This window comes from Monopterus albus, unplaced genomic scaffold, assembly GCF_001952655.1.
Source record: "Monopterus albus unplaced genomic scaffold, M_albus_1.0 scaffold186.1, whole genome shotgun sequence".
Taxonomy (NCBI): Eukaryota; Metazoa; Chordata; class Actinopteri; order Synbranchiformes; family Synbranchidae; genus Monopterus; species Monopterus albus.
In genome coordinates, this window is record NW_018128066.1 from 1241417 (window position 1) to 1250903 (window position 9487).

The 9487-nt window shown below is 40.8% G+C and overlaps 1 protein-coding gene across 3 annotated transcripts in view; it reads right to left on the reverse strand.

The window, feature by feature from the left end:
* adamts18 (ADAM metallopeptidase with thrombospondin type 1 motif, 18) overlaps positions 1-9487 on the reverse strand; it is an 89627-nt gene that overhangs the window by 27431 nt on the left and 52709 nt on the right. For all 3 annotated transcript variants that reach the window (XM_020617177.1, XM_020617176.1, XM_020617178.1), the window contains 4 exons: positions 6493-6665; positions 5392-5522; positions 2601-2724; positions 945-1189 (listed from right to left, as the gene is read on the reverse strand). In XM_020617177.1, the coding sequence (XP_020472833.1) occupies positions 945-1189; positions 2601-2724; positions 5392-5522; positions 6493-6665 (673 nt within the window). The remainder of the gene's footprint in view (positions 1-944; positions 1190-2600; positions 2725-5391; positions 5523-6492; positions 6666-9487) is intronic.

The window sequence follows — 9487 nt, forward strand, 5'->3', positions numbered from 1 at the left end:
CGCAGAGGGATTAGCTCTTGGGCTAACACACTCGGCAGCTAGAAACACAGCACTATGCTCTCTGGCTAGATAATAGGGCCGGCATTTCAGCAATAAAAACTCTACGTCTGGCGAACAATGCTTATAAACAGTCCGTACATCTCCACACTACAAGTTATTGATAAAGGCGCACACACCGCCTCCTTTTACCTTCCCCGAAGCGGCAGTGCTGTCTTCCCGATGTGCAGAGTGGGTCTGTAGCTGAATCATGGAATCTGGGACTTTGTCAGAAAGCCAAGTCTCGGTGAAAATTGGACCACAGCATTCTCTTATTTCCCGTTGTGTTGTAATCCTAGCTCTTAGCTCATCCAGTTTTCCTGAGACTGTACGTTAGATAGGAAGAAGCTGGGTAGTGGCGGTCAGGTAGCGCAGGCTTATAGCCTAGCATGGAGTCCTCCTCTCTTGCCCCGTTTGTGTCTCCGTCTCTGGGTTGCTCTCCTGATTTCAGCTTGCTCGCTCGTGCCTGGTGCTTCCTGGGGGTGATGGTGGTTGTTGTGGGAGTGAACAATGAGTTGTATCTTAGCTGGTGGTATGAAACAAGTAAATTCCCAGTGGCTGTGTGAGTTGGCGATATCCAGAAATTCCTGTCTGTTGTTAGCAGTGCATGACATTTGTGCACTGCAGAAAGAGTAAAAAACACACACAAAAAAAGAAGAAAACGAAGAAAAAGTCGGCATTTGAAAGTGGAATGTGCAAACACGTCTGCCTAGGAGGGCACCATGTTGGTAAACCAAGGCACCTATATACAGTATGTTCAGAACCATTTTGGGGACTTTTTTTGGTCTTATTCATCTACTCATTTCCTTTAAACACCCCCCCCACACACACACAAAGAGGATAGCTCTGCAAAAAAGCAAAAGCCCTGTCATTGTCAATTGCCATAAAGGGACGCAGTGGTGGCTTACTTCAAATACCAGTGTTTCATTAGTAGGTCCAGGGGCATACAGGCTCTCTGGCTTGTTGAAAGAGCGCTGGTAGTCAAACACAGTCCCACCAAAGTAGAACTTCCCGGGCCAGTCTACAGTCCATTCCCCAGTAAGGTAGTACTTCCTGTTCAAAGACCGAATGGCCAGGTAGCTGGTGGAAACCTGTATTTCCTGAATGTGAATGCTTCGTGCCCCAGCTGGGACTGTTACCATAGAATAATACTCTGGAGAAAAAAAACAGAAGGAAAGAAAGTCAATGCTGAATTATGCTCAGATATTTGTATATTGCTGTTCTCTAAAGCCCCTTCTCCACTGCCTGGTATTGGCTCAACTCAACTTGACTCGCCTTATTTGTGTTTCCATCAGTCAAATTTTGCGCTAGTATCTGGTACTATTTTTGGTATCACCTCCATTGAGGTTCTGAGTGAGCTGAGGCAATACCTAATGTTGATGGGTAAATACTACAATCTAGCAGTTGGTCAGAGAAATCGTGTCATCAACGTATGAGACCTCTGGAGCAAAGAAAGTGCCATTTTTAAAAGCAATGTTATTTAACGTTCACTGCTACTTTACTGTAGTTACTGTACTAACTCAAAAAAGCCACATACTGACATTCAAGAACAGTATACCTTTGATGTCCTCCATTGTTACTGTGTCAGTTGTTGATGACGTCACAGCAGTATAATGCAGTGTCACTATGACAACCGGATACACTGAGAGGGGACCATCTCTAGTGAAAACCTAGCACCCAGTACCAAAAGTGAGTAGAGCTGAGTTGAGTCGATGGAAAAGGGGCTTCATTTTTATGTCATGTTTCATCACACAGCATCATCCTTGGTTTACCTCATCACACACTCAACCTTTGCTTTGCAGTGTTGTAGATGAGTCAGGTCTGAGTCACCAAAGAATAGTCAGAGTCAAGTCTGAGTCGAGTCCCTGTTACCAGAGTCTCACTCATCAAGGTCTACATGAAACACAATTAACACAGCTCTCACCGTTTTGCATGTTCTTTTTCGTTCTCTGTCTTATCTTGTTTACTTGTCTTCTCATTGCCTTACAGAAGACCAAAGTACATGCACACTGGGAGCCACTGTGCCAGAGTCAAAATCCTTGTGTGTCTAACACACCTGGCCAATAAAGCAGATTCTAATTCTTACTGTGTGTGACACAATAGCCAAACAAATGCACACACGCACACAACTTATTGTATAAGTGAACAGTGTGAATTTAATTTTTTAATACATGGAGTACAATTCTATGGATGTGTGCTAGACATCCATGTGTGTCTAGCACAGATAAACACGTTTTAATATCAATATCTTATGCCATATTATTATGGCCTATTAAAAAAAGTCAGTGTTCCCATGTCCAGCTTCAGAGTTCAAATGCAGTCAGTGCTCTAGTCTAAGTCATCGATGCTCAAATCCAAGTCAAGGTACAAGTCCTGAAAATTAGGACTCAAGTCCGAGTCCTGGAATTGAGTACTACAACACTGGCTCTCTGTGATGAAGGGATGATGAAATTAATCAGCCTATTATGCAGTGGGATTAGATGCATGTGTCCTTTGTTTTGCATAAATGTGTGTGCTACCTAACATATACAGACACACTGCAAAGAAAGACAAGTTTACTGTACCATTAGCCTTGTGTTGAAGGGTATATTGGCCCTTGAAAATCTTGCAAGTAGAGTTGTCTCCCTTACAGACTCCACAAGCATCCATAGTGGCCTTGGAACCCAGAATGTGGTCACAACCCACTGCCTACACACACACACACACACACACACACACACACACACACACACTATCAGTGCCAACAGTGTTGGAAAAAATAGGATGTAAATACAAATAAACGGTACTGCCAACTTTATTATAAAAGTACACAAGCCAATAGATTATACTAAAGTATTGTACCACCAAAAAGGTAACTTTAACTCCATCAGCACTGATATGTGTTGTTTTAAGTAACTACTGCACCTAGCACCTAGATGACACAGACACTATAAGGATGGTGGGGAGATGTAGCAGTACACTTAAGAGTCACTGAAATATAAGGAAAAGACACATTTGCAATAAAACGAAGAATGGTTTGGTGCTAGGAAATACAGTACAGGAAGCAAAGTACTGAAACAAAATAAAGTACTTCATGAAGCCTGCGTCTCCACCTTTCACTGCAGCACTTAATATGCTGAGGTAAATTCACACTGGGCCATATGAATTCTAATTTTACAAGCTAAAAAAAAATATACTGCACAATTTCCTTATGCCATTATGAATCCTATAAGCAATTTGATGACATATTGGCAAGAACTTCTTAAAGGACATGACTCCTGTTGACAACAAATCCCTGATTTAACACAGTTATTTAAATGTCTTATTTGGAAATGAAACTGAAAGCAAACACACCCAAAATGTTCACTGCAGTCAGTAAAATAAGCACAGGAGGTCACTGAAATTTGAGCAAGAAATGAAATTGGTTCTACAGGATCTTATAGACATTTGCACTTTAACATTTACCTTTGTTATAAGTGCTTTGGATATGTTAATATATTATATAACCTCATAATTCATAGTTGACACATAATGCCCTGCAGTAGAGTTAATGTGGCGCCATGAAGATGGAGAAAGACAGAAGTGAAATCATAATTAATAGGAATTGCAAATGCTAAGTTTATGTTTGCTAGGTTTTTAAGTAATGTGACCCACTACATTTCTTTCTGACCTTATTGCTTCACTTGTAATTCTGACGTGTTAATATGCCTTTTGGTACAATGAAAGTTTGAGTCAAATGTCAGTGTGTCTGTGCCAATAAAAGCACAAATACACCATTTTTCTATATATTCAAATCGTTACAATGCCTATAAAAAGTATTCACCTCCTTGGATGTTTTACCCTTTTATTGAATTTATAATCAATCATGGTAAATATAATTAGGCTTTTTTGACAAAAAAAATTTACAAAAAAAACCAATGTCAAATTGAAAGCAGGTTTCTACAAAGTATTGTCAATTAATGGGAGGCAGAGCCTTTAGCTATCAAGCTCCTCTCCTATGGAACCAACTCCCAGTCTCATTTCAGGAGGCAAACACCCTCTCTACCTTTAAGATTAGACTTAAGACTTTCCTTTTTTAATAAAGCTTATAGTTAGGGCTGGATCAGGTGACCCTGAGCCTCCAAGTGCTTGCTCAAGGGGGATTTGTTGGGTTTTCCCTATGTAATAATAGTGATAACAATAAGGTCTAGACCTTACTTTGTAAAGTGTCCTGAGATGACTTTTGTTGTGATTTGGTGCTATACAAATAAAATTTGATTTGATTTAGAAAATTATGCTTTTTGGCCATCAGACAAGACACTATGTTTGGCGGACACCAAATAATGCACATCACCACAAACACACCACCCCCACTGTGAAGCACGGTAGTGGCAGCATCATATTGTGGGGATGCTTCTCGGCAGTCGGCAATGGGGGCTTGTAAAGGTAGAAGGTAAAATGAATGCAGCAAAATATAGGAAAGTCCTGGAGGACAATCTTATTCAGTCTGCAAGAGAACTACAGCTTGGGAGAAGAATCATTTTCCAGCAAGACAATAACCCGAGGCATACACAGAAATGGTTTAAAGACAACATGGTGAGTATTCTGGAGTGGCCAAGTCAAAGCCCAGACCTCAATCCAATAGAAAATTTGTGGCCGGACTTGAAAAGGGCTGTTCATGCCCGATCCCCGTGCAACCTGGCAGAGCTTGAGCAGTTTTGCAAAGAAGAATGGAGTAAAACTGCAGTGTCCAGATGTGCAAGGCTGACTGAGACCTATCCACACAGAGTCAGTGCTGTGATTGCAGCCAAAGGTGCATCGATTGACTTGAAAGGAGTGAATATTTATGCAATCACTTATTTCCCATTGCATATTTTTATTTAATTGACATTACTTTGTAGAAACCTGTTTTCACTTTTGACATTTTTTTGGGTCAAAAAAGCCAAATATATCACCATGACTGATTTATAAAATCAATAAAAGGGTAAAATATCCAAGGGGGTGAATACTTTTTATAGGCACTGTATGTGTGTACGTATATTTGATGTGTACAGGTTAATGCGATGTGAAATTTACACCAAGAACAACTCCATGTACACCACAAAAACAGCCACGAAATAGCACAGGTGGCCTGTCTTAAGAAGGGAAGGTGTTAAGAGTACATTTTACTCATTCACCAAAAACTGCACTATGGAGTGTGATTATGATACTTTGTCAACTTTGTTTCTCATAGCATGTAAGTATACAAAGCCACTGTCCATGCTGTCAAAAACTCATATTCATTTAATATTTACTGTGTAAGTGAGGAATAAACTAAGTCTAGGTGCAATGTTTGATTGTGCAGTTTGAATACTACTGTTATATCTTTCGTGAGCACACAAACAACAGCCTATGTACCTCACACACTCCATCAATGCAGACATCCTCATTGTAATCCGAGCAGGAGGTGCCATCTTTGACTTTGCTGGACATAGCGAAGAAGAAGTCAAAGTCTTCTGCAATGCAGTACAGTTTACAGATGTCTTCATCTGCACGAAGAACATACAGATATATGTAATAGCAAGGCTAGAATTTAAGAAATAAATTCAAGATAGAATAAAATCTCACAAAGTTCTGCTATGACCTGGTGCATTTGATGCTTGAGTAGCCACTGCACTGTAACCTGTTATACTTACTGTACATTGTGCACAGCTTCCGCTGAAACTGAATTGGAAAAGACAAGAATTGCATATGAATGCACCCAGGGGTATTCATGTGGGGCAACAGGTTTATTTTGTAGTTCAGATCAGTTACCACAGACAAGTCTCTACTGGCATCTTTGATTAAAATAAATGATGGTGAAGCTGACTTGGCCCAAGGTCCCAGAAGGCAGCTCACAATCTGTTCCTCCCATTCATCAAGGCTTAAACAGGCCTGGGACAATGGCCAAACACACTACTCTTCTTCATTGGGCTCTCTCTCCTTCTCTCTCCTTCAGTCTATGTAACAAAGCCAGCCCACAGGCTTCCTTTTTAAATCTATACCCACTGTGTCAGAGGGTGCAAGTGGCTACATGTTTCCCATGCAAATTACACAGAGCATAGTTAGTTTTCTCCAGCGTTTTGGCCTCAATCATTACTGCAGTAAATGGAGGTTGGCATTATAGAAACACTTTATAAAGAGATTGGAACTAGCACAGTACAGTGGGGACCAAAATATAAAAAGATATGCAGAATTAAAACAAAGAAGAGTTTGCCCCAACAATCTGCACTTCTATGTATTTAGTGGCACTGTGTTATTTGAACAACAAGATTCCTTCTCTTGTCCATTATTTGCAAAGAATAAGTTAAATCATGGGATGCCAATAATCCTTTAGAAGAATTCACTAAGTATCTGTAAGTATTCTTCAGCTCTCAAAAGAATATGGACGCAAGCGAAGCTATGTCCACAATATTCTCAGAGTAAGTAATGCATTAAACACAATAGGACTGAACAGTTCCTCATCAACTGACCACCTACCATCCACTTTGGTGTAGGGCTTCCACTTATAGTACCAGCCCCTGAAGGGCTTGCTGTTGTGCTCAGCACACTGCTGGGCCCGAAAGTCCACGGCATTGAAAGGGCATGGCCGAGTGTTACACAGCTGGTTGAGGCGGCTAGAGCCGGGACAAAATTTACCATTGTTCTGTGGCCTAGGTAGAACACAGGCAAGGGAAGAAAAGGTAAGACAGAGAAGAAAAGGTTAACAGATCTGAAATGTCCTGCTTGTTTTATTGCCACACTTTTACTACTGTGTCAAACCAACAAAAGCCAATACAGCTACAGCAATAAACCAAGTCCACTACTGTAACTGTCAACTACAAGGACAATATGAAGCCATCTGATCAGGGGAACAAGGCCCACAATGCACATGGGACTGTGTAGAACTCTGCTTGTGCCTGTACTCACACAGACACTATACACATTCAATTGTTTAATATTCACATACATGTTTATGCTTAAAGGGTCCCTGTGAAGGGTTTGGCCACAAATAGCACTACAGACCATGTTTTCACAAATGGGTCCCTACAAATGGTTTTTGTCAGCAATAGTGGCAGCAACACGCAAAGGCAGTGACCAATAAGACTGCTAGGTAGTAAAAATAGATGTAAACAGTGGCTCTGTCACCTGTGACATCATCTTAAGTGTTTAAGTGCAGGAGACCTTTAAGATTAGAGTGTAATGACTCCAAAAGCTGTCTGAGGAATGTGAGAGTACTGAGTGATGCTTTCGGACTGTATGTAGTTCAGTGAACTGGGCTTTTGTGTTGTTTGGTGCGTTGCTGTTCACTGCCTCTTCATAAGTAAACAGCTGTTCCACATCAAAATATTTGAGAGTTGTCAACATAAGACAATGATATTAAAAGGAAATATCATCTTGCTGAATGTCTTCATGTTTATTTTCTTTTTCTGTCATGCAATGCCACTGTCGTTGCCATTTTAACATCACAAGTTGCATGTTGGGTTATTCTTTGGTATGCACAAGGGTTCAAAAAGCCGACCAGAGACGTGATGGCAGGACAGCCATGAGCTCTAGAAGGAGTGTGCACTTATTTTACATGTCTGTGCATAATAATGGGTCAATGCAAAATGAAAAATTTTAATTTTCATCAGATGAACATCTCAATTTAGTTGCTTCAGCTCCATTCACCTTGGCACCACTAAGGGACAGCACCCCTGCCCATCCAGCATCAGCCTGCTCCAGTACGGTTGTGAAGTCCAAACTTCCTCAGTGCTCTGTTCGATCGTATTCAGCAATATTCTTATTCACTCCTCCTCCTTTCCTGCCTGTTAGACTCATCAGTTCACCAAAAGGAAAAGCCAGCTGGCCCTCCAGCAGGAAGGCTGGTCCTTATGTAATAACATTGTAGGAATAAGGTTTATTTTGTAGTGAGGCTAACGTTCAGCAGCAAGAGTAGTCCAAAGCTTTTTGACACCTTTTCAGAGAGGCTCTGCTGGATCCTGGAAAAATAACTACGGCATTCAACATCTGGTTCATCTTCTCAATGACTTTTTGCTGGTGTCACCATCTTTATCTCCACCTGCCAAGGAGCTCTCCAAGGTGATCTCAGCCTTTTAAATGCTAGGCGTGCCACTGAAAAGACGGAGGGACCCTCCACTTCCATCAAGTTCCTGGGCATTCAGCTAAACTCTGAGCAGTTTCAGGTCTCACTTCCCAACTACAAAACTGGACAGAATCAACCTGATCATTCCAAACTTCCTCCTCACACCTTCTTGCACTAAACTGTCGCTTCTGTCTCTCTTTGAGAAACGCATTAGTATTCACTGGCTTTTGACAACTTCACTGATTGATGTCTTTGTTTTGATTATGCATTTTTGCCGTCATCTTATTGTATAGATGTTTTATCTGGTTTTACTTATTTTTATGTTTTACTATAAAACACCTTGTAATGTAGGTTTAGAAAGGTGCTATATAAAAACATTTTGCTTGCTTGGGTCACCCTCCAAATTATTCCCCAGGGTAGTGCATTTATTTCACATCTCCTTTGCCTCACATATTTCGTTCCCTCTGACACAGTCCCAATCAATGCCTCCTCTTAGTTGGAGTTACAGTTCCCGCAATACCTACTCAGCCACTGGAATGGCATCTCATTCTTCTACAATGATTTTAGCTTTGCCCCATGTGATGTTCTACTCACAACTGACAAAGCTCACTCAATCAGTTTTGGGGGAATTTGGGGTGTGCCTTTCCTGTGTAAGAAGGCTACGATATGCTATCCCCTGGACATAAGAATAAAGCTTAACCTCTCACACTAAGGTGGCATATTTGAAACATATTAAAGCTCCAAACACTGCTTGAAGTTTTTTGGTGGAGATATTCACTCAGTCATTGACTACCATGAATCTGCAAACCTCCCTCTTTTATGTTATTCAGGATAAGACTCCAAAACCTCCCTAATAACAACCAGCAGTTATAGGCAGCTACCTCCTTATACCCTCAGATGTTACTGCACTGACACATTTTTTATAAGCCAGTATACTCTGCTGTTTGAGGAAGTGTTACATTTTGTCTGAAATAACCAATAAAAGCTGTGACACTGGACACTTAAGACCATATTTGTTTTGCACAGTAGTTAGTTGACATAAGATGTTATTAAGGATAGGAAATTTAAAGGATAATGTACATTATGTAATAAGTAAGCAGTTGGATATTCTGTATAAAATATTTTCTGATATAACTTTCTAAAAACCATTTTAGCAGTTCAGTGTTGGCCTACTGTCAACCCTGTGAATTATTGTGTAATATCAAACACTGTAAATTGTGTAATATCAAACACTCACTGTAAATTGTGTAATATCAAACACTCATAACGTTTGTTAGGATCGGTGCATGTGTCAGGTTTGCCCGGCGGCACCTTCCTCTTTTCCTTCCCTCACACTAGTCAGCTCCCTTGCACTAATTGCACTATTAGACACACCTGCCCCGCTTCACTGATTCTCACCAGCTGCGCCTC